Source organism: Amblyomma mixtum, chromosome 1, assembly GCF_055824585.1.
Source record: "Amblyomma mixtum isolate Tamu chromosome 1, ASM5582458v1, whole genome shotgun sequence".
NCBI lineage: Eukaryota > Metazoa > Arthropoda > Arachnida > Ixodida > Ixodidae > Amblyomma > Amblyomma mixtum.
Window position 1 is genome coordinate 80029837 of NC_143012.1, and position 24294 is coordinate 80054130.

Genomic DNA, 24294 nt, shown 5'->3' on the forward strand with positions numbered 1-24294 from the left:
ACCACTACAAAACATTTATCTGAGCACTCAAGAACATCACAGTTCAACTATCAGTGATGGAATGAGCACAAAAGGTGTGTGTGTGGCTGCACAAAAAGTATCAAAGTCTCGAACATTGTTTATAGAAGAGTGGAAATATCAGAGAAGATGGCTAGTACAGAGCATTGATCAAGGCTAGCTTGCCATAAGCACAAAAGCGCGTTGCTGGGATGAACATAAAAGGTTGTCGTGAAAGAAAACCGGCTGCTCCACATGGTCAGGCAGAAGTAGTTCCCTTCTAGCTGAAATGACTTCTCCAGCCACAGAAAATGCCCTCTCAATTGGCACTGAACTTGCACGTATTGCGAGGTATTTCGTGCACAGCTCTGACTATACCAGCTTCGCAGGTATGGCCACAAAGAAGCTCGCCAGCGTAGTCAGCTACTGCATGGCCCAACGTTACGCATTGCTCTGGGTGCCGCCATGTTGTCATGTCTCTCTCGATAGGACTTGCGGGCCGAAATGAACGCCGGTGCTCGCAATAAAATATTCTGCTAGATACGAATATTCGCGTCGTGTCGAATATTCGGAACTACATGAATGCTTGGATTTCGAATCGAATACGAATACTAAAAATATAATATTCGAATTATATTCGAACATTTCGAATATTCGCACACCCCTAATTATTAGCTTTTCACTGGCAGGGATGTATTAATTTTTTTGGGACATTACCATTGGAGGGAATCCTTTCAAACCCACTGCGGTGGCTCACTGGCTTTGGCGTTTGACTGCTGATTCCAAGTTCATGGGACTGAATCCCGGCTGTAGCGGCCTTATTTCAATGAGGCGAAATGCGAAACCATACGATCTGCGTTGTCAGTACCCCGGGTGGTCTAAATTATTCCGCTGCCCGTGTTCCTCGTAGCCCTTGTGTCGCCTCTAAACGTTAAACCCGATTTAGCAGGATAGCAGAATCCCTTCCAAGCTGAAATAAAGCTCCAGTGTGGAAATGGTTGCATAACCAGGCAGTCCTATTTATTTATTTATTTATTTACAATACCCTAAGGGCCCTCGTGCGAGGGTATTACATAGGGGGGGGGGGGGGAGGGGGGGGGATACAAGCATAAAAATACGGCACTGGCACTTGAAACAAAATATACGTAATAACGAAGTATGAAATAAAGCTAGTAATTTACACAAATAATACAACAAACAATGCAGAATAAAATACTCAGGAAATGCACATAATACAACAAAAATACCAAATCTGTTAGTCCATGGTTTGCTTTAACGAATGCTGAAGCGATTGTAGGTTAACCTCAGTAGCTATGTGTGATGGCAAGTTATTCCAATCTATTATAGTGCGAGGAATGAATGATTTCGCGTAGAGCGATGAACGGCATGTTAGGCGCTTCATTTTGTCATCGTGGTCGCGGCGAGGAAAGACTGCAGGGTGTGGCAAAAAGAAGTCGTCGTGGAGGGTGGGATGGTGATACAGTTTGTGAAGCAAGGTTAGGCGAGCGAAATGGCGTTGACATGATAGCGGTTCCAACTCGGCACGTTGTTTTAATGCTGTGACACTGGTGAAGCGTGAATAATCTGAAAAGATGAAGCGAACAGCACGGTTTTGCAGGGATTCAATGTTGTTAATGATGTATGCTTGTTGAGGGTCCCATATGGCAGAAGCATACTCAACTTTCGGGCGGATTAGTGTGATGTGAGCAAGTTTTTTATTCATTAAAGTCTCTCTCTCCTTTCGAGTGCGTCCAGTGGATCCTCTTCAAAATGTAAAGTTAGCTTCACCACAATGCTGCTTGATTGAGTAAGGATGTAACAATCAGTTTTCATTGCAGGAAATGTGTATGCTGTTTACCATATAAACTCGTGCAAGAGCCACATTGTTTTTTAAAAATTCGGGTCTGAGTTTTGAAGCTGCGGCCCATACAAGAATTAAAAAAAAAGCGAATAACCATATTTCTTTCTCGATTATCTAGTTCAAAACGGGCCATGGCCCATACATGGGTGCGGCCCTTGTGTGAGATTACACGCTATCTGTTTTCTGATGTGGAAGGCGTTGATGTGGTTCCCATGGCGACAGCACTCGCAGCTCTCAAGTGCTGCCTTGCATGTTCAGCAGTTTGTCTACATCCCTTTGCCGGCTTGCGCCATTTGTTTATCAATGGGCAACGTGGGAAAGCCAGTTTAAAAGAATTTTGGAAAAAAAAAGCTTCAATCAATGGGACACACAGCACTGCCGTTATTCAAACTTTTGATTGTTTCACAATGACTCACTGGGGTGATTTAAGGGGGCACACTGGTCTTCGAGACCAAAAAATAACCAAAAAATCGGTTTTCAAAAAGTGACATTTGTGGAATCTCCAGCTGTTATTTTCCAACTGTGCCAATTTTTTCTTTCAAGAAATCAGCACTTTGACCGTAATATATTAAATTCAGATCATCGTATGAGCTGAATTTATGCAGGAGCAGACAATTTACTTAATCGCATGAAAATTTTGGGCATCTGGCTGTCTTAATATGTCGTTATCTCAACATCTAGGACACATAGAGATGTCATACTGTTTGCTAGGGGAAGCTGAAGGCACAATGTGTGCAATAATCAAAGCAGATTTGTTCAATAGCACTTCAAAAATTTATAATTTTGCAAAGTTTATCGATGCATTACATTCACACCTTGAATACTGATATTCCAAGTGCTGTAAAATTACTAGTGGGGGCAAAATGAACAAATGGTTTTGATTATTGCACTCTTTACTCGCCATACTATGTAGGCATGGATTAAAAATGATTTTTTAATGGGCAGCTTTTTTTTGCACCGAGGTACTAATGAGTGACTAATTAAAATTAATTATCTTGGGGACTGACTAATTTATGAGAAAGGTACTAATTTCATTGTTGAAATCAGTATAAGAAAACTGAGCAAGGTGGTACAGTTTCATTAGGATTGGACTAAAAGTAAGGAAAATAGGTCTAAGACCAGTGTCTCCCCCTTAAAGGGTTGCTTTCGCACATTTGTGGATGTGACTGCTGCTGTGTGAATTTTTCCATGGCATAATGTAGCCTCGGTATGGGATTGCACATGCACCTTTTATAACTGGCTGCTTGTCCTCTCAGTGGCGTGGTAACCCTCGCTGTGGCCAGCATCTCGGCAGTTGACCTGCTGCTGAGGCCAACGGTGGAACGGTTTCGATTCAGCCTGGTAAGCTCAACTCAAAAAAGCTGGGGGTCCTTGCGAGTCTGTGACTGTAGTGTGTCGAGTGTGCCGCTTGCCAGAATGATTAGAACTGGTTTGGATACACGCATCTGTGCCCCTGGTGGTTTTTGTGAGGCATAGTGTACTAATGCAGTTGAATCTCGCTGCGACGATATTCACGGGACCCTTGAAGAGGTCTGCTGAAGTGGAAACTTCATTGATGTGAAATCGGAGCAGAGTATTGATTGGGATTGGATAGTTCATGAATGATGTATATATATTTTTTTTAAAAATCTGTCAGCTTTGTCTTTTCTTGGCACTCTGAAAATCCCAAGCAATGGACGTATTCACACAAATGCACCAGGTACACTGACTACCAAAATGTATTTTTTTTTACTGTACGCGTTATTAACCCTTTGAAGGTTTTTGCCGTATATGTACGGCGGCGGTTTTCTGTACAGCAAGGTCTTTGCCGTACGGGTACGGTTTCGATCTTCCGTTTGAAATTTTGCGCCAAAAGAACAATGCGTGCTCACTGGGGGGTGCTGCCACCTCTTAGGACTTACAAGAAGTGTTTGAATTTTGTGCTGCCTTCTTACGGAGATAAGCAGAACTTATGTCTGGCTTTAGCGCGGCGGCACAGACTGCGGCAACACCCCTTTTGTAGTTTTGGTTTCGCCGCGTGATCGCCACGGAGTCGCGCGAAATTTGAGTTTTCTTTTTGTCAGCACTATCTTGCAGGGGCTGCCGAAGTTGATTTATATCTTTATTGGTGCTGCTCTTAGCTTGCTTATCACCGTTGCTCACGAGGTATTCTCGCTCTCTGCGGCATTTTCCAGTTGTGAGTGATGCTGTCACCAAAGTACTGTTCCTAATTTTTTTTACTATTTATTCTCGATTATATACATTTTGTAGATTCAAGATCCGCAATAAAGTAATTTGACCACCTGGGAAAGTTTTCCTCAAAATAATTCGACCCTCAAAGGGTTAAAACGCCCGTTTTTGTCCTGCGAGAGTTCGCATTGAGGCTGTGCGACCTGGAGGCATTTCGTTGTTGATAAGGCAGCATCGAAAGCAGAGCTACTGCGCACGGTCGTAGATCAGCTAATGGCAGCGATTTGAGAGATTTAAATGCAATGGACTTTGGTGCTGTTGCCTAGGTTGGCTGTCACCATGTGTAGACAGCTTGCAGATTGCCGACAGCTGCTTATACCTTCTGTGCACACGTGCGCTGCGCTACTTTTGCTGCGTGGGCCAGGAAGAACAGATAGTGCTGTTGGAAACCAATGTGATCAGATCCATGTGGCAACCTGTCATTGATGCATAGCTGGCCGTATGTTGCGTAGGATGTCTCCGTTTGTGTAGACACCAACATCGCAGAGGTGTGCTCTGATTAAGCGGCTGTGCATGAAGTATGAGCACTTCTCGACCGTCAGAAATGCTGTTAACATGGCTGACGTGCTGCCAGCTTCAGTGGACGCTTCAACCACGATTAGTTTATTGTGTCCCTATAGCTGACTATTGGCTACAAGGGAGAGCTTGGAAAGCTCTAAGCTAGGTTTAGCAGGTTTAAGGAAAGCACGCTTAAGGTAGCAGGTTGGTCTGATTGGTGGCACATAATGGACTTGCTGATTTTACGGGCTCATTAACAACATCAGTTTGAGGGCAGTTCTCACAACCTTATAAAATCCATTGCAAGCAGGCTTTAGTTTTTAATATATGTGCACTATGTCAGTGTATATGTGGTGTTTCTCGTTGAGCCAGTGACTGCTTGCTCATGTACTTTATTGTTTCACGTTTATGTGGGTGATAGAAACTTACGTGACCACTAACTAGTGTAGGCACTGAATGGGCTATTTTAAATTTTCATATACGCTGTACACCATAGATTGTGTGCAGTATGCCCATGATGTGATGCACTGTTGGTGGGCATAGGTAGGTAATGGTGACTACTTTCTTGTGCACCTCAAGGGTAATCTGGCTCTTATACTTGTGCAGTTATACTTTGTGCTTTTGCCTTTATTCATGACGCCTTTAGATCAACTGCTCCCTGGCCTTTTTCCTTTGCTCCTACCAAGTCCACGAGAAGACCATACTGTTCCCAGCCCTGTAAGTGTTGGGTGTTTTGCACCGCTTTGTTTATAACTCTTCCACATGCGGAATAACAACAGAGCTGATTCACATTGGTAGTGAGGTGCTAGAAGTGGTAAGGGAATATGTCTACTTAGGGCAGGTAGTGACCACTAATCCAGATCATGAGGAGGAGACAACTAGAATGATAAGAATGGGGTGGAGCACATATGGCAAGTTTTCTCAGATCATGAATGGCAGTTTTTAACTATCCCTCAAGAGAAAAGTATAACACAGCTGTATCTTACCGGTACTCACCTATGAGGCAGAAATGTGGAGTTTAATGAAAAAGGTTCAGCTTAAGTTAAGGACAATGCAGTGAGCTATGGAAAGAACAATGATAGGTGTAACGTTAAGAGATCGGAAGAGGGCGAAGTGGGTGAGGGAACAAACGCGGGTTAATGATATCCTAGTTGAAATCAAGAGGAAGAAATGGGCTTGGGCAGGGCATGTAATGCGAAGGCAAGATAACCGCTGGTCCTTAGGGGTAATGGAGTGGATTCCAACAGAAGGCAAGCGTAGCAGGGGGCGGCAGAAGGTTAGGTGGGCGGATGAGATTAAGAAGTTTGCGGGGATACGGTGGCCGCAACTGACAAAGGACAGGGTTAATTGGACGGGCATGGGAGAGACCTTTGCTTTGCAATGGGTGTAGTCAGGCTGATGATGATTGGGGGAAAAAAATTGATACTGAAACAGATGATTTGCAGAAAAGGAAAATCTCTATTGCATGATAGGTTGTGAGATAAAAACCCTTGTTTGAAATAGGTTAAAGTGGTAAACCTTTTCCATAACGGTGCACTCGTTTGTGAAATAAGTGCAGAAATCATATCATAACATGCAAAAGATGCAAAAAAAGAAGTACAATGTATTGCGAGGAAAGGAAAGACATGGTAGCTGTGCTACTCTTGGTGGACGCCTGAACTACACCATGAGGGAAGGGATGAAGAAGATTCCACTCTCCTGCCAAAGTGTATACATTCGATGCATTAGCATAAGCATTAACGTTGGATTGTGCCTGCACCAGTGGAGTGCAGAAACCTTCCAGGTAGTCACTTTTTTTTGTCTGCTGCTAAGCGTGTGTACCGACACCATCCTTATGCGAATGTGTCATTTTGACCACTTACAAGAGTGGACCAGTCTGGGACATGTGGAAGTGCACAGAACTGGGAAGAAAGGTACATCCCATGGCAGTGTGTGACTCTTTCTATCTGGTTAGTAAAGAAAGTGCCCTTTAGAGCGAAAGCTGTACTACTCGAGGTACAACGCAGAGTTTCGCCTGGCTTTGCACGTTTGACCTTGAAGCCAGACCAAGGTCAAACCGAGAACACGCCCCCAAAACTAACAATGTAAGACTATTTGTCTTGCTGTGCACAGCCATGATATGCCTGTATGGTATGGTCATAGGTAATGACCAGCAACCACATGATCGATGACCTGTGGTCACTTGACCTTGACCTTTAGAGCTGAGATTCGCATCGCCTGATGTGACGTCATGCAATGACGTAGCAGTGACATCACACCATTCTTTGCTATAGATACTGCCGGCTTTGGTATAGATGTTGATCGTCTTATGTAAATAGAGAGCTCAAAGTAGCACATTATGTTTTCTTCCTCTTTCCTATGTCTCGTCTGTATATCTCCTTCTGCGTTGACGTTGCAAATGTGAAGCGTAATCTTTCTTTTTTCTCTTTCAGAGCGTTTTATCTTATCATGCATAAGCATCCTGGCCTGGTTGTGTGGTTTACATCTATCGCAACATTCAGGTAGGTGACCCAGAAAGAGAGATGCTGTATTTTTCACTCTACATGTTGAACGGGTTATTAAAAATCACAGGAGTTTTGACATGCTAATACACCGGCAGAATGATACCTCTTTACGTAAGGTTTTCATGGTCAGGATCAGCGGCATTGGCGCAATGTAATAACTGTGTGTGTGCCGAGAGACAGTGCTCTTGGGCCGTAGATTACGTGGAAACCAAGCATCAAGGGTGTGGTCCTCTTTTGTTGTTGTGTTTTTGTCTGCATTCGAGGAAAAACATGAGATCTACGATTTTGTTTGGGGGCAGGTGAAGCAGCCTGCCACAAAACAGGCTTCAGACAAACACTCAACGGCTAAATGCGGGGAACGGCCGCTATAAGTTAGTACTTTAAGGAGGGAGCCTGGTCTTGAAAAAGAAAATTTTATTAATGAAGTCAGAGTTAAGAAATCTTCATGAAATATGTATTTCTGTGTGTTGATTCTAAATATGTCATTTAATTTCATGTAAAACAATTCTTTGAGCACTTAAGTAATTTTTATGCATGTATATTTTGTGAAGAGCTTTGAAAAAAATTTGCTGTGGGAAACTTGCTGAAATGTATGCCATTGGGTTCTCTTTACACCAAGGAATGCAATAAGGGTAAAATGTCTTCCTGCCTATCATAGAACCTAAGTTATAGGGTTTTAAAGTTGTCGCTTCAGAAATGAGAAGAAAAAAGTGTATTCCTGTTTCTGAAGTGGCAGCTTCAGTACCCTGTAGCTCAAGTTCTATGAGAGCCAGGATGGTAATTTTACCCCTATTGCATTTCTTGGTGTCAAGAGAACCCAATGGCATACATTTCAGCGAGTTTCCCGCAGCAAACTTTCTTCAAAACTCTTCCCAAAATACGTCCATAAAGATAACATAAGCGCTCAAGGAATTGTTTTACATGAAATTAAATGACATAGCTAGAATCAGCGCACAAAAATACATGTGCCCTGAAAATTTCATAACTATGACTAGAGTAATTAAATTTTCTTTTCAAGACCAGGCTCCCCCCTTAAACATGCCAAATTGTTGTGCCCGAGATAACTGGGAAGATAGGTTTCTGTACACATGTGTTAACTGTACATTTTTTTAGCAGCACTGTAGCTACGCTTGCATATAAAGCTAAGCTGCAGTTTTAGATGGGTTCTTACTGAGAGAAGACAAACATGTGCATTGTTGCCAATGGAAATTCCTTTTGGGCTCCTAGTGGTCTGAAGCACTCACTCTAGTTCTGTTGTTGTTTCATGATTGGAAATGAAGTTTTTGTTGTGTGAGCTTGGCAGTACATTTTGTGCGCAGAAGGGCATCATTTTATCGTGTACATTTATTTTTCATATTTAACGTGAATTCTCGGTCATTTCACCTTTGGGGAACCTTGACGACGTTCAAAAGGTGCTGAGAAACCCCACGATTTTGCTTTGCTTTCATCCGTTGCATGCGGACGCAAGACCTCACACTGAAATTCCCAAATTCGATGTTTACTGACTGTGTGGTGGGACAGTCTACTATGAGCTGTCGTTATTCCTAAAAAGTTGGCTAAGGAAAGGCTGGGGTTGAGGCATGTGTGGGGGAGTCCATAAAGCACTTCATGAAACCCAATGGTTCACGGAACCAGACTGAGAACTGCTGAATTTACTGACTCCTTAAGCTCAAAGGAACACTCAAGGCCACTGTGAGTCCTGACTTGTGCGCTCTTGTCTATAGCACTGAGTTTGCTTACTTTTGTTTGAGCATTGAGCTTCGATGAGCTCAGTTTTTGTGGGAAAGTTGCGGCAACTTCTCTCCTCTCCAAATGTCCGCTTCCTTCCTTGTGCTGTACTCCAGCATGTTCCCGTTGCTGTACAAGGATGGCCTGGTGACTCCCTACATTGCGCTGGTCGTCCTGAACCTGGTGTTTTTTTACCAGGCCTACCTGAAGGACGTTCAGAGGAATGGCCTTGCCACACTGTTGGTGAGTGTCCTTGACAAACCGGCAACGAACGATTTCTTGAAAGGGATACTAAAGGGAAATGCTGAGTTCGGCTAGATTGGGGTATACGAGCGCCCAAGATCGTAGATGTCATTTTATAGTGCTGGCTGTTCTCGGTTTCGTGCTGTCCTGCATGCCCTGTGTGCATGCAGAACGATGGACAACTAGTATATGCATACATACTATAAAGGCATCCCTGATAGCCTGAGTCGCTTTGAGACGTTAAACCCCAATAAACCAAACCAAACCATACTATAAAGCTGTTGGCTTGGGGGCATGACTGCCACTTTATCCCCAATCTCTGCCCTCCAGTAAAGGCTAACTTGGGTAACTGAATTCGAACCGGAGGCCCTAACCCAGACCATGATGCAGAGCAAACTCCCCCCCAGCTGCAAAGCCGTCCTTTCATTTGCAGTGGATTGTTTTTGTGTGCTTTATCAGTGGCAGGCTGGAAGTAATGCATGAGGTCATCATTTCATGAACCAGTAGAACTGATCACTTGTTGTACTCTGAGTGTAAGGCTGTACTTTTAGAGCATAGCTGTTATGTGTCCATTCATGGGTTGTGCAATATTGGCGGTGTCTCCTGTAAGAGAGTCAGGAGGGGGCTGAAGCAAGAATGCAAAGGGGAGAGTGGCTTCCTCCTTTCTCATAAGATAAACCAGTTTACCTGTTAGCACATCAGCATGCACCAGAGAGAATACAGGAACCTGCTTAAGGGGGGACATGGGTCTTAGAGAATTTTTTTTTTATTTACAGACCAAATGCAATGAAACTACACAGACTTATTCAGTTTTTTCTGCTGATTTCAAATATGCAATGTGTTTAGTTCTAGGCCAATTAGTTCCTTAGATATTAATATATATCATGCCATTGTCTGCTCAAACAATAGGGAAAAAAATGGGCCACCAGAGATTTAATTTTAATATGTGGGTAGAGACTACAATGTGTGAGGAATGCAACGCCGGAAGCAGTTTTCAGTTTTTTGTCCGTGTGGACAAATGGGCATAATAGTTAGTTTTCAAGTGAGTTAACCAGACATACAGTGCCAGAAAACACATGACACACATGAAACTAACTATTGAGCCCATTTGTCCACACGGACAAAAAACTGGAAACTGCTTCCAGCGTTGCATTCCTCACACATTGTAGTATCTACCCACATATTAAAATTAGATTTCTGGTGGCCCATTTTTTTTCTATTGTTTGAGCAGACAATGGCATGATATATATTAATATCGCAGGAACTGATTGGCCGAGAAATAAACAAATTGCATATTTGAAATGAGCAGAAAGAACTGAATAAGTCTGTGCAGTTTCATTGTATTTGGTCTGTACATAAAAAAAATGCTCTAAGACCCATGTCCCCCCTCAAGTAACCCTCCTTTTGGGCGCACCTACTGCGTGACCGCTCTGAACTGAGACAGAAAGCGCAACGGCCAGTGTTGACTGTGCACTATGGTGTGTGATACTGCTCACTGATGACGGATCATTTGATCTGTAAAACGAGCTGTGCCGAAAACAAGTGGCCAACACTGCAAAAGCGCTTCAACACGAATATGAGGAGGCCCGGCTGCGTGAACTCCACGAGCCCGACTGCTGTTTTAACTAGCCACCGGTGCTTTTACACTGTTGAAGCCTCGAGGAGGAACAGTGAAGGGCAAGAAATGGCGGCTTGGATTGGACAGATGGCACCATGCAAGCAGTGTTCATGGATGCTGACATGAGCCAGTGCTGAAGCCTGTATGCATTATGCTCACGATCGGTAACCAAAAGGCAACATGCAGCAGCTGTCGACAAGCAGTATTTCCATTCAACTATGCTGTCCACTTGTATTACCAAGAATCGTAATCGAGCTGTAAAGTTTTTTTTTTTTTTTTTATGAACAGAGCTTGGATAAGCCAGGTAATCGCGTAAAAACAAAATACATGCAGCGGCACCCTGTCAAGAATTTCGAGAATGCAAAGCATTGCGAGGTTAGCATGTTGCTTACTTGACCTGCTTGAAGTAGCTGTGCACAGCAGCTTCAGAAGTGCACCAACCAAGCCTAACCTTTCAGGGTCGTTCACATTCTTTCTGAATAGAGAGGCCTCCATTAGCACAAAGATAAAAAAAAAAGAAAGCACTGGCAATTTCAGAGCGTAATTTATTCGTCTACCGCAGCTGCTTGTTTGGTTGATATTTACGCATTTCCCTTCTGTGTTGCAGTCTGTTCTATGCGAACCGAGACAGAATAGGCGGAGCTACTGTGGTGTCAGGGGTGCGATTCGAACACTACCATTTGCGATCTAGTTTGTGGTGGGCTTCCTTGTGGTACCGATACCTGTTTGGGGGTGCAATAGTGACGTTGCTCTCTCACTTTTGTGCCTCTCTTCTGTGTCACCTGTTGTCTTGCCTTCGTTTTGCAGCAGGTAAGTGAACAAGCCTAGTCCTGATAGCATAGCTCAGTCTGTCTGTGATTTCACAAGACTACTTTCACAGTGGTTATGGCTCTCGGCTGCTGACCCGAAAGACGCGGGTTCAATCCCGGCCGTGGCAGTCGAATTTCGATGGAGGCGAAATTCTAGAGACCGTGTGCTGTGTGACGTTGGTGCACATTAAAGAACCCCAGGTGGTCGAAATTTCCGGAGCCCTTCACATACGGCGTCCCTCATAGCCTGAGTCGCTTTGGGACGTTAAACCCCATAAACCAACCAACCAACCAACAAGACTACTTAGCAACGACATCTTGCACTCACTGAAGGCATGTGAAGTTTGTTACTCTAGGAACTTCATCAATTTTTTTTTTTCTTCCAGTTTGCACTATCACTCGCAGGCTGTGCTGCGCTGAACATTGCGCACTTGATCGTGCCGCCTCCATCACGCTTCCCGGACCTGCATACACTCTTGAATGCCGCATACAGCTGCGGCCATTTCGTTCTGTTCCTCGTCTACACACACCACCTGCAGTTCCAGCTGCCCGCAGCGCGGTTCACCAAGATCAAAAAGAAGTGAGGAGTGCGTCGTGCAGGTCTTTCCGGAGCCCAGTCGTTGGCAGGGCTTAGGGGAGGGCTTTAAAACAGAATTTGTTTTGTGTCCCTGTGGCGAGAAAAGCGACTGGTGGCAGGACTCTCCATTTCCACTGCTACTGAACGTGCATAGCGACCCACTGTTTGCAGAGCTAGAATACGCCGTTTCGCCAAGTGGATTTGGATCAGAGCCAGTCACATGCCGGTGGCCTCTGGTGGCCGAGTATGGAACCCTTTGTGTTCAGTTTGGCCAACCTTGCTCTTCAGTAAGCTTGCATTCCTCGCCACCAGATGCCGACATTGTTCCAGCCCCATTTTTTTACTTTCATTCGATGCTGCCTGCCTGCAGATCCACAAGGAGCTCCTGGTCTAGCTTATGGTCGTCACATGACTTCACCAAGAGCCATGCGTGTGCCTGTCTTGGAACCTGTTTCAGTTTTAATGCATGCTTGCATTACTACAGGAGTTCGCTTGCATTGAAGCGAGGTACACATTCTTCACATGTCAAGCGCTGGTCAGGTTATCATACTTGAGGAGAAAACTGGCGAATGAACCGTGCCGACAGATGGATACTTCCGAAAATGGCACCCAGCACAGGGCTATAAAGAGGTGCAGAGTATGCTTCACTGCAATGCAAACAAGTTCCCGTAGTAAAGTAAGCAGTCAGTGTTGGTGTCACTGCGTAATTCTGTTCTCTCAAGGGCATGGAACCACAACTCCCAGTTATGCCTCCCAGCTTTCTAAAGGGCGATTTTGGATCTTACCTAGGAGGGAACATACGCTCAGGAGAAAGCATAAATAAATTTCAGGTTTTTAATTTTGAGCGATAAAAGAAATTTAAAAGAAAGAGTTGACTCGAGCAAAGGGATTCGATCATCTGTTTTACTTGTTCAGAGACGCTGCACTGACATGGAACCCTGGAATGAATGCTCTTAATTGCATTCTAATTCATACTAATAAGAACTCCCCTATCATTTCATTTCATTTATTTTACCCTCAAGGCCCGAGGTCATTGAAGAGGGTAATGGTTGTATACAGTGGTTGAGTACAGGGCGTTTCACTTCTAAATATACAATGGTAGCTAAGGTGGAAAAAAAATGCTGATGGTCGATGATGGAGGCTGTACTTCCGGGAAGGTGGTTCTTTGCTGTTCGTGGAATGAAAGACTGCTGCGCATTTTGTTTTAAAGAAAGGAATGCTGATTTTATGCGCATGATCAACTCGTGATGAAACATATGACTGAGGAAGCATAAGATCGCGGCGCAGTCTGGGTTTATGGTACATTATTTTATGAATTAAGCAAAGGCGAGTGTGCTTTCGACGGCTAGTTATAGCCTCTAGGTGTCGCTGCTTAACTAGAAGTTAAGCGGCGCCTTCCTGAACATCGCAGTGCTGTGCCTTTGAGAGACCAAAATTGTTCGGCGTCACTCCACCGCCTTCTCTCCCTGCACCTGTGTAGTGCACTCCAAGAAGACTGTGCACGGTAGCGTTCTTACATTTCCTCTAATGACGGACTGCCGCGTGGTGCTTGTGGTGGACCCTTTCATCTTGTGTCCAGTGGACAAAGTTTAGGGCATTTGAAGTGTTGAACGTCTTGGATTTTACAATTCCGGTGCTGTATGGCTGGCCAGTCTCGAGGTCATGCCATGGTGATGTTGGAGGTTGTCAAGCAAGTGCAATTTCTGGGTGGCGTGGCAGGAATGCCAAGCGTTATCTCTTTCTCTACTGTACAATCAACATGTAATGTTGTGAACATTCTTCAGTGGTTAGTGCACTTTCTTTATTCTCTGTCTTGTAGGAGTGTAAAGACAGCTAAATGCTGCAAAATTAAAGCTGATGTAGTCAGATTTTGTTAGCACAGAAGAATTTGAAATTGCTTTTGGTTTGTGGTCTGACGTTATTCTCATCTTGTGTGGGGTGTGTTGGTCTTTACCAATACCTCAGGATGAAAAGTTGGAGAGAGAGAGAGAGAGAAGCTCTTTAATTGAAAAACACAGAATTTAGCCGGCGTTTAAACCCGCTGACTTGCTGCTCCACGTGGGGAAGGAATTCGGGGAGAGAAAAATGGAATGAGAGGGGTGTAGGAAATGGTGTGGTAAAAATCACTGCATAGAGAATATGCAATGGGAATATGCTGAGTGGAGGGATTAGAGTTTGTCAGTGTCTTCTAAATAATCAAATAAAAAGTTCATAGTGCGTGTCTTCTGCCTACGACAGGCTAGAGGTCCTAATGCACAGTCGAGTGTTAAAGGTGCTTGAGTGATTCCATAAGATGTTCATAATATGCACGCTCCTGAACATACACTGGGCATTGTAACAAAATATGCTCCACTGTTTCTACTAAGCTGTTGTTGTCATAGTACGTACTGTTCATTTGGCCTAAATGGAACTGTAAGGCATTTCCAAATGCAGCATTTAAGACGAAGTTGATGATAAAGAGCTACCTACCAGATGGTGAGAAAGTCTGGGTGACAGTCTGGGTGGGAAGTCTTGATCTCAGGTGTGGGTCGATGGAGTGCAGAAATTGGTGATTATGTGTCGGTAAGCTTCACAGCCTGTTTTTTTCTTCACAAGCGGTTTTTAGGTAGTTGGGATGCCTCAGACCTAACAGCATTGCCTATGAGCTGAGCAGTTCCTCACTGTTGAATTAACTTCTGTTGCACCGCACCACAAGCATCAGCAGCTTTTCAGACGAGGTGGACTGCGTAAAGTGGTCACCTGTAGCAATTCATATTTCTCATAGAAGAGATCCTGGCATGTTCCTTCATTCTTAAACTTCTGACAAAGGCAACATGCTTTCTGTTCATTGACCCACAAGGTAGTGATAATAAACATTTCGTCCAGGAGTGAAAGCGAGCTTGTATTATGGGCATTTCGAGAGTGCAGTTCGTGCTGCCCATGGAGGAAGCTAACGTGGAAAATACTGCTGTCACAAACCATTTTTGGCGCTCCAGGGAACACTTTAGGGGCAACGTAGGTGGAAGAGCAACTTCAATTAACTGTGAATCATCTTTCCAGATTTGAAATTGTTTTCCCTCTGCTGCACCCATTTCCACCTGTGCACCAATGCCTTGAAACCAATTAAAATGGGGGTAAAAATTCATGAGGCACTTTGACGATCTGAAGTGCGCAAGGCGAAAGCCTTTCCACGCAACTTTGGCTGCTACTGTGACTTGGATTGGCTAGTTACGTAATTAGTCATGACCCATGACTAACTAGTCATGATTGTTTAATGAATAACTAGTGATGTCTAATTAGTATATGACTAACTACTCATTATTAGTCAATGACTAAGAAGTCATGACTGGTAATGACTAACTAGTCATGACTAACCTGTTATGACTGTGAGAGAAGCGAACAGCCACAGAAACCAAGGGGCACAGAGGATTTTTAAATTTATTTATTTTGTGGTGTTGATCAATTTACAAAATGAATATGTTATCGCTTAAAGGTAATGATTAGAAAAGCAGAAGAAAAAACAACCACATGCCACTGGTTAGTTAGTCATGACTAAGCAGTCATCACTGGTCATGACTAACCAGGCATGACTGGTCAATGACTAAATATTCATGGCTAACCAGTCATGACTGGTTAATGACTAGTTAGTCATGATTTGTGACTAGTAATGACTAGTTACGACTTTCACTTCAGATGTCACGGATGGACAGAGTCATGGCCATGAGTATGAGCGCTTAAAGGGACACTGAGGAGAAATTGAAGTTGGCTTGTATCGACAGAATACCAGCTCCTGATTACAAAAACGCCACTCATACTGACAAAGTAGCTCTTGTAACGTAGAAAAGAGCAAGAACCAAAATACAGGTATCGCCGCCACAGGCCAAACTCGCAAGTACAAGCGTCATGACGTCATATAACAAAACAGTGTTGCTGGAACCAATGGTTCTAGCAACGCTAGGACACGAGAAGCACAAATCACTGAGGCGCAGCCAATGCATGCGCAAATCTCCTTGACGTCGCCAGATGGCGCCACGTGCCGGGCAGCTACGCGCTCGCCTGAAGCATCGGGACCAATCAGCGCCTGCTCGCCGGCGTTAGGCGGGCTCCCGGTATTCCGCTAGCGGTATCAAGGTACACGGTATGCTAAAGGTGTCTATTTGCGAGAACTTCGTTGACGACTTCGAGAACGAGATCCATCGTAACGCTCGCAAAACGCCGGTGCAAACGTAAGCGAAGCGACTGTAGCGACGGCCGCAATAGCCGATAGATGCCTTCAACGTGCGGCCGGCGGTAGCTTTCTTTTCGGCTGCTGCTAGGCCGCACTGCTGGCAGCCAGAAATCACGGAGTCTGCATCACGTCATGTTTCACGTCACTTAGTCCTCTGTCGTCATAGCCGAATCCCAAGTTTGAATCACAGCGGCGGGAAAAACCTTTTCAACTTCGAATCCAAATTTCTTAGAAATAAATGCATCTTTCGCTGCCGGCCAAGTGGCAACAAAGCCATGACATGCCGAACTATCGGATTTTGCTATAAAAAATATATTAATAGTGCTCTCCTCAGTGTCCCTTTAAAGGCTTTCGCCTTGTTAATTTGCACAGAACGGCTGCAGTGGACGGTGACGGTGCAAGGGTTTTGGTGTTGTGCCTCGTTGAGAAGTGTGCCGATAGTCATTTTTACAGGCAGCTTAACTTTTTTAAAATGTGTAATGTTTTTATATTAAAGTGCCTAACAGCTTTTAACATTAAAAATGCTTTTGATACAGTGCTGTAAAGCTAAAGAGCATTTGTACTCTTCATGCTGTTTATTCAACCAGAAATAACACATTGTGTGTGTGTTAAGTGCACAAAGAAAGTCCGGTGTCTTTTGTGCACAATTAAGCACCACATGCTAAATTAAATGGACATTCTTTTGCTAGCTATTCTATTCTAGGTCTGGATGGCGAGTGTTGGGGTGGAAGGGGGGGGGGTCTATGTTTCTATCGAGTTCCTCTAGTATCCACACGCAATACACCAGTGGCGAGGCCCTTTCCTGTCAGCTTCAATCTACTCTCGTCACTAACATCCTGGGAAAGATGCCTTTGTTGCAGAATGATGGGTCTGGAAAAAACACCACCATTCAAATGCATAGTTCCAGTGCTCCATGTTGAATAGAACCCCACAAAATTGCAAACAAGAGCTTGCATCATGTAGCAAGCGAATACCTGATCCGAGCTGTGTGTTTGTTTTGGCAAACTCTCGCTGCAACTCTCACAGTAACGGTGAAGTGGAATGAATGCATTTTTTAACTTGCTTTTATCATACTTGGTTTGGTTGTGTGCTTTCCCTGAAATCTAAATGCTGAGAACACTTGAAAGCATGTCAGGCAACGACATTACTGCCTTAAGTATCTCTGGTGCGTTGATCGTCGACCGGTTTTTTCTTTTCCATTTTGAAAAAAGAGACTTGGTTCTTTGGAGCGACATTAACTTCATGGGCACATTTAAAGCCCGTTTCACGTGCAAGTGAAAACGGTCACGATTTCTGTCACCACGGCGCAAAAAACCATTTCAAGCAGCCAGAGCAACAAGGTTGCAACAAGTTGGAAAATTGTCTCTGCGCTGTTCAGTCGCTTGCATGTGAAACTCCCTTAAGAGGTGTGCCTGTCTTATCGCAACAATTTTATTGGCAGAGTTTTTGCCATTTCTTTTGCACTGTAAAGCAGTGTTTGATATCCCCACCCTCTGCGTGCAAACGTGCTTCTCGTCACACAGCTTGCTGCCTTAGTCTTTGTACCCAAAGATTTCTTTTCTAGTATTTATTCCTTGCAAGTGACGCAAACAGGTGTCCCGCTGTGTTTTGTATGTTAATGCTGTGTGAAATAAAGACTTCTGAGCTTTGTTCTGGCTTAAGCTTGTGAAAAAAACCACAGAGAATGTTTACTACATTCGAAACGGAGCGAAAGCATGGATTTGTGCTACGTAGAAGATGGCGGTGAGCAAGCAGTGCCGCGGGACGGAGCAGGTCGAAGTTGATGAAGACGACGCTCTGCAATGCACAGCGCGAGTGTGTGGAGCAATTTAACACGAGGCGTGTTGGCTGTGGCGATAGCCTAGTGGTCTCACTGAGCAGCCCTTAAAGGAGATCTGTTCGCACAGTCGCAGGTTCAACTCCCAGACATGGATATTGATTCAATTTCTCTTTTTCATGGTGTGACCTCTAACTCAGCTGAAGGTCAGTTTTACACGGTCCGCGATTGAAGTCCGAGATCCTGTAACAAAGCTTTTGCTTCAGAAGGAGATCGACCAGTGAAAGCTGGTCTCCGGGTTTGCAGCTGGACAGTGCTGCCTCCCACTGCTCTGAAGTGGCACTGTGTATGACTGGCACTGCAGGGTTGTGTTGGCATCCCCAAATAATGTAATATTATGTGGCTGTCTCTCCGCACCATGGGCATGCAGGCCTGTATGTAGCGGGGTGCATCTTATTTCGGATAAATAAGCACGGATGTGTGTGTGTTTGGAGCTGTCTCCAACTTACAGTCCGCTCTTTAGTGAGTTGGCTATGGGGTAGGGGATAGACCCTCCTTAGTCCCTCAGAGTGCTACAGTATGTCACCGTACGTCTGGGTAACTGGCTGGAATCCCAACACACGCATCAGCAGTGTACTCGAGCGATGACATCTGCGTGGTTTCCGACCAGGCCAGCATGTCCCTGTGCCCACATGATGGAACGTTTTTCTTCACTCGGACCACTTTGGCTTAGAACACGGAGAGCTTTCTTGCCAATTCTGCCTTTCAGGAAATTCTGATAGGCAGTCTGCGAGTCAGAGATGATTAGTACAAGGGATTCGCTTTTTTTCTTTTTTATTCGAGATGTTTGCCATTAGGCATGATGAGAAAGGGAAAGAAAGAAGAAGGAGTGTAAGCAAGCGTCGATTAAAAAGTGGCGAAAGTTCTCGATAAAGCGATTATCATGTGTCCACTTCTGTTGCCTTCACTGCGGAGAGCAATCGCAGTCTCCTCTGCGTCAGTAGAGGTGTAATCCCTAATGGCGACGCTGACTAGCTACTTGCAAACTTAGTTGATTGCCACTACCATCATGCCTCTGTGTCTTGGGTAGCTGGCTGCCTACGAAGACCGATTCTTTCTTGCCAGCGAGGCGTTGTTCTAACACCCGAGCCCTCGCTTTCCTCCTGCCTCAGTGCAGTTATGGGCGTATGTGCTTGTGGATGGGTAGGACTGTCTAGGCCAATCTGATGTCGTCTGATACGTCCTCCGTTTCTTGCATCCTCCTGTGGCTGTCAGGGTAGCCTAGTTGACTGAGTAAGGCCCTGCCTCCCAGCGGGCACTGTAACTTCCTTGGACGTCCCACAGATGTCCCAAACGTCCACAGGACGTCTGATGTTGTCCGATACGTCCTCCGTTTCTTGGATCCTCCTGTGGCTGTCAGGGTAGCCTAGTTGTCTGAGTAAGGCCCTGCCTCCCAGCGGGCACTGTAACTCCCTTGGACGTCCCACAGATGTCCCAAACGTCCACAGGACGTCTAAGGGAGTTTCAGTGCCCACTGGGCTATGGTCGTATGAAGAAGTCGTTGCTCATGGTCGCATGTAGAAGTCTGAGCAACGAGAAGCGCTTCCTAATACTCTATGCATGTGTTGGAGATGCCGAGGTCTATTCATTTACGCGCATGTTCTCAGAGGTAGACCTAGCGCCGTCTTGTACGCCTTCCACAGCATAGCCTCTACCTGTTCAACCTCTTGTGATGTAAGAAAACCTTGTCTTCTATTGGCTAGTTAAAGAGGAGTCCGAGTCTGTGGTCCACTCTGTGGTTGGACTGTAGCCACATGCAGAGGATCCACAGTGTTGCTACTTCAGGAATCGCCTGTCAGTCGGGCTGAATGTTGATCCAGAAGTGGTTCTTGTCGTACCTATGCGAGTGGATGCGTACAACTTCTGGATTTTCGGCTGAGCAGGAGAGACTGCATTCCCTGGTGTACTGGCAGGTCATAGCTTCTTGTAGTCAGCCTTTTTTTCCCCCGAGGGATCCCCCGTGTAAAGGAGCATAGACGTTAACTTTTAGGTGCATGGTTTCTTGTTTGTAATGATGAGTAAGGCATTATTATACATGGATTACCACCTGGTATTCCCCTACAACTGCTAAATAATTTATCAAATTTTTCTCGTGCTGTTTCGGTTTCACATTCGGCTGCTTCCACATTCGTTGTCATTGTGGGTCTTCAGAAAGGCTGCCTTCAGCACTGTAGTGAATTGAAACAACGAAGCAGCGATTATACGTTTTTCCACGCCTCACGTGACATATCACTCTTAGACGTCAGAGCCACCATTTGGCTGTTGAAACATAAACCGGAGCAGCCATTAGAGAAAAATACAGTTATAAATTATTTAGCAGTCGTAGGTGAATACTACAATGTCTTTTGCATCATTTTAGAGAAGAAAACATACCACCAAAATTAGGTGTCTACACTCCTTTAACCACACCGTGATATCGTCATGTCATATGACATGTCATATGACATGTCCATGTCGAAGAGGAGAGGGGAGGTCACTGAGCCTTATGGGGTGCTTTATTGGGCATTGCTAGCTAGTCCAACCTCAGTCCTCCCATTCCAATTGTTGCCGATTAGTCTGTTAGGAAAGCTGAAACGTAATCGTGGGCCCTCCTGTCGCAGCCTTGTGGCTTGGCCCTTTCAAGACTGCGTCATAACTAGGGCCCGGAAATTTAGGCATTTGCCTAAATATGCCTATAAATGCCTAAACGAGTGATTTTTGCCCTTGCCTGCCTTTTTGTCACTTTTTAGGAAATTCTACCTATTTAACCGCAATTTTTGCCTATAAATGCCTAAATCCGGCACTTCGGTCCTCGGTGACGTTTTTCAATTTAGAGACATATGTCTATGTATGCTGAAAGGCATGCGCCGATGCACGCACAAAAGGCGCGGGTCTCGCCGAACGTTTATCTCGAATTGTAACTTGAACGTAGTGTAACGAAGTGTTTATCTCGAAGTGTAGCAAGAGGCGAGTTTGGAAAGAGGCCTGAGATACATTAGTGCAATCTTCTCAACATTGACGGAAAGAATGACAAAGTTGGAAAAGGCTGGACTCTCAATAGATGAATCGCTGAAGGAAGTGGCAGAAGTACCGTAGCACTTCGGGGAATGGAAGAAAAGGGCGCCACTGCTTCTACGATGATGCAACAATTGGTACAAAAAAACAGATGCCTAGAAACAATTTCCCAAATCAGAGTCTTTCTACGCGGAGACGATACGGGCACATCACCTGAAGGCCTAAGCCTTTATCAACTCTCACGTTTTAGGTTCGCGCCACTAAGTTCATGCGATGTCCAAAGAAGCCTTTTAAGGTACAAAACTATGCTTAGCGAAAACCGAAGGAGCTTCACGCTCGAAAACCTGAGAAGGCGCTTTATTGCTTCAGTTGAGGACTCCGTACGCTCCATGCTTGACTTATAAATCTTGTACTTCTGAATAAAGAGCATTATTCAAAGCGCCTATTTTTGCTTTACAGAGCCTATTTTAGTGTTTTTTAGAGCCTAGATGCCTGCCTATTTCGGGGTTTTTTAGTGCCTAAATTTCCGGGCCCTAGTCATAACTGACCTTGCCAAAGGCTCCTTTGCAAAAAAGGAAAAACACTTGGAAACTTAAAAATTTATTTTGATTGCACTTATTTGAAGGACAAACACTCAAGGAACAAAAAGTATTTAAACACAACAAATCTGAACCTAAACAAACATTTCTGAACTCTCAGAGGGTGGAAACTAGTCCTATGATGTGAATGACGCTGCTTTCCCACCAGTGAATGCTCGTGCAGCTCTCAAGGTCAAAGTAGTGGAAGTGCTGAATTCTGCAGCCAAATTTCTTTTCTCTGAGAGAACGAAATGCTTGAAAAGGTAACAAAAACATCTTGGCTAAACTGTAGCAACAGTTGCGTCTCCTTACTCCACTGAAAAAATACCCGTGACATTTGGTACTAGACTGTTTCACTGTCTCATGCTCTAGACAAAATAGGGTCAACTCCATATTAAACATCTGTCATGTATAGAAAGTACTTTGCCTGGAGAGACTAGTTATGGCTGGCAGACAGTCTGGCAAAAGCATCCTTGTTGTGAATGCTCTGCTCGACTGCAGTGCATTGCTTTGGCACAACAAAGGAGACTCCCAAATGTACAGCTGGCTCCAATATTAAAGGGAACAGTCAGCACATAAGAACAAATTCTGTTACTTTTGCACTAAAGTTGAAAACGTCTCTCGTGAGCATTCACCCATCTAGGGGAGAACTATCTAAAACAAAGGAAAAAGTGTGCTTGTCACATATGGACTAATCACTGGATGATGCGAATAATGTGTCCTTCCCTTTATATTATTGGAGCTGCCTGGACAAACTGATAACGCGGTGACCGGTGGCCACTCGCAAGGCACATAAAAGGCACAGCGGTCGCATTTTTTTTTTGGTCCCCTGAGTCTATGCGACGAAGCATTACTTCTATTTAAAAGTGTCACTCTGTTGAGCATTTCATTCGAGGAGGAATTCGGCTTCCTCAACTCAGCGTAAAATGGCAGGAACTGAAGTTGGTTTTTAGGCACACGAGTAAAGTTTATCACAGGGCAAAAATATGCCTTCTCTCAAGTATATAAAATGGCAGTGAATGAAATAAATAGTTGCAGGTTCTAGATAACCTGGGACATGCTTCACAACCACTGGCACTCGGTTAAGTAGAAGTCTCAGTCCATTTGTCCTGCGGACCACAGAGGCAGTCATTCAGCTTCACCCTTAAGTCCAAACCTGTTTAAAATGGCATAGTTTGCACGTGGACGGCTGTCAAAAGAGGCAGTTTGTTCGAGTCTGCCTACCTGAGTATGCCAAGCTGCCTATTCAGGGAGTTGAGTGCAGCTCAGTGGAAGAATACATTCATAAACAAGTTTCTTCCTAATTAAAAAGCTGCTTCTGCATCCTCTCTACTAAATCCACTGTATGTTTTTCTGTTACAAGTGGAGGAATTGCATAACAAGTAAAGGAGCTGCAATAACAACACGCCCGCAGATGCATAAAAGAGACCCTCTTTACGAGACAATGAGAACATGAGCACCATTTCATTGAAACGAGGGCAGCTTTATGTACTGTTGCGATCAAAATATTACGGGACGTGGGTTCTCAGAAAAATGTAATGTAACATGTAATGTAATGTATAATGTAACAGTCCCTCTCCACCCAGTGTCATGGTATTGTTACCAGTGGACAGAACATGTGCGTCTTTTCATACCTCGTCACATTTCAGATGAGTGGATAACCTGACAATGCTGAAATAAAGTTTTTCCTGCACACTCGCATCCCGTAAACTTTTGACCGCGACAGTACATAAGGTGAATGCAGGCTCATAGTGATGAGGGTTTACTCTGCACGGTTGAGGGGAACAGAGGCACACAACAAAAGCTCCAACTCGTTTTTGCTAGCGGACTCGACGCAGAGCAACTTGCAACAATGGTGTACTGCACTGTGCCCAACAAGACTGCACATCAAAAAAGACCCTTCGGGAGAGGAACCTAACCCTCTTGGAACGACAGCATGAGTGGAAAAGCTGCTCAGTGACTTGGGTCCCTCTCAAATGGTAAGGCTATCACAGAGTATGAAAAACAAAAAATAACACCAAAAAATAACACGCATCTCACTAGTGCGACTCTTCAGTTCGATAATCCCTTCCCTGCACATTCCCCACTTTAGCAGCTTAAACACTTTGAACACAGTCATGATAAGAGAGGACTAAAACATGAGCACATTCTACAGGGCACTTAATAAATAAAACATGCATTTCAGTAAGTCCGCTGCGTCGCACTGAACGACATCATGTTCTTGGACCCCCAGGGTGGCACACTCTGCCTGTTTTCTTTGAGGAACCTCAGCACGTCCTTGCAGTCGATGGCCTGAGGAAGCCATCGCTGAAGAAGCAACTCCTCGAGGAACCAGATTTGCCAGTCACGGCCAGTGGACGTCACCACAATGTAGCTGTCCTCACTTTCATCCTGGCGCTGTATTTGCACGTCCTGGACTCCTGACCAGCGCATCAGAAGCTGCCGAACCTGGAGGTTTGAAAAGAAGTGTGACGCAGAAGAGCTGTCACTTGCGGAGCGAGCAGTCCGACACACCAAACGTGCATTCCAGGAACACCCAGCAGCCTCCTCACAAAAACTGGTATGAAGTTCAGGTGAATGCCACATGAGGGCGTTTCTCGGCAGATTCTGTGTG

General features: G+C 44.6%; 2 protein-coding genes across 5 annotated transcripts in view; one reads left to right on the plus strand and one right to left on the minus strand.

The window, feature by feature from the left end:
- Nucleotides 1-17921, plus strand: part of gny (ALG6 alpha-1,3-glucosyltransferase garnysstan) — a 29384-nt gene extending 11463 nt beyond the window's left edge. Inside the window, exons 11-15 of the mRNA XM_089552977.1 lie at nt 3115-3199; nt 5232-5302; nt 7018-7086; nt 8934-9060; nt 11874-17921. Of these exons, the coding sequence (XP_089409103.1) occupies nt 3115-3199; nt 5232-5302; nt 7018-7086; nt 8934-9060; nt 11874-12071 (550 nt within the window). The 3' untranslated portion in view covers nt 12072-17921. The remainder of the gene's footprint in view (nt 1-3114; nt 3200-5231; nt 5303-7017; nt 7087-8933; nt 9061-11873) is intronic.
- Nucleotides 17922-21686: 3765 nt separating this feature from the next.
- LOC149366896 (uncharacterized) overlaps nt 21687-24294 on the minus strand; it is a 45956-nt gene continuing 43348 nt past the window's right edge. For all 4 annotated transcript variants that reach the window (XM_089553000.1, XM_089553015.1, XM_089553006.1 and 1 more), the window contains one exon: nt 21687-24128. In XM_089553000.1, the coding sequence (XP_089409126.1) occupies nt 23862-24128 (267 nt within the window). In that variant the 3' untranslated portion in view covers nt 21687-23861. The remainder of the gene's footprint in view (nt 24129-24294) is intronic.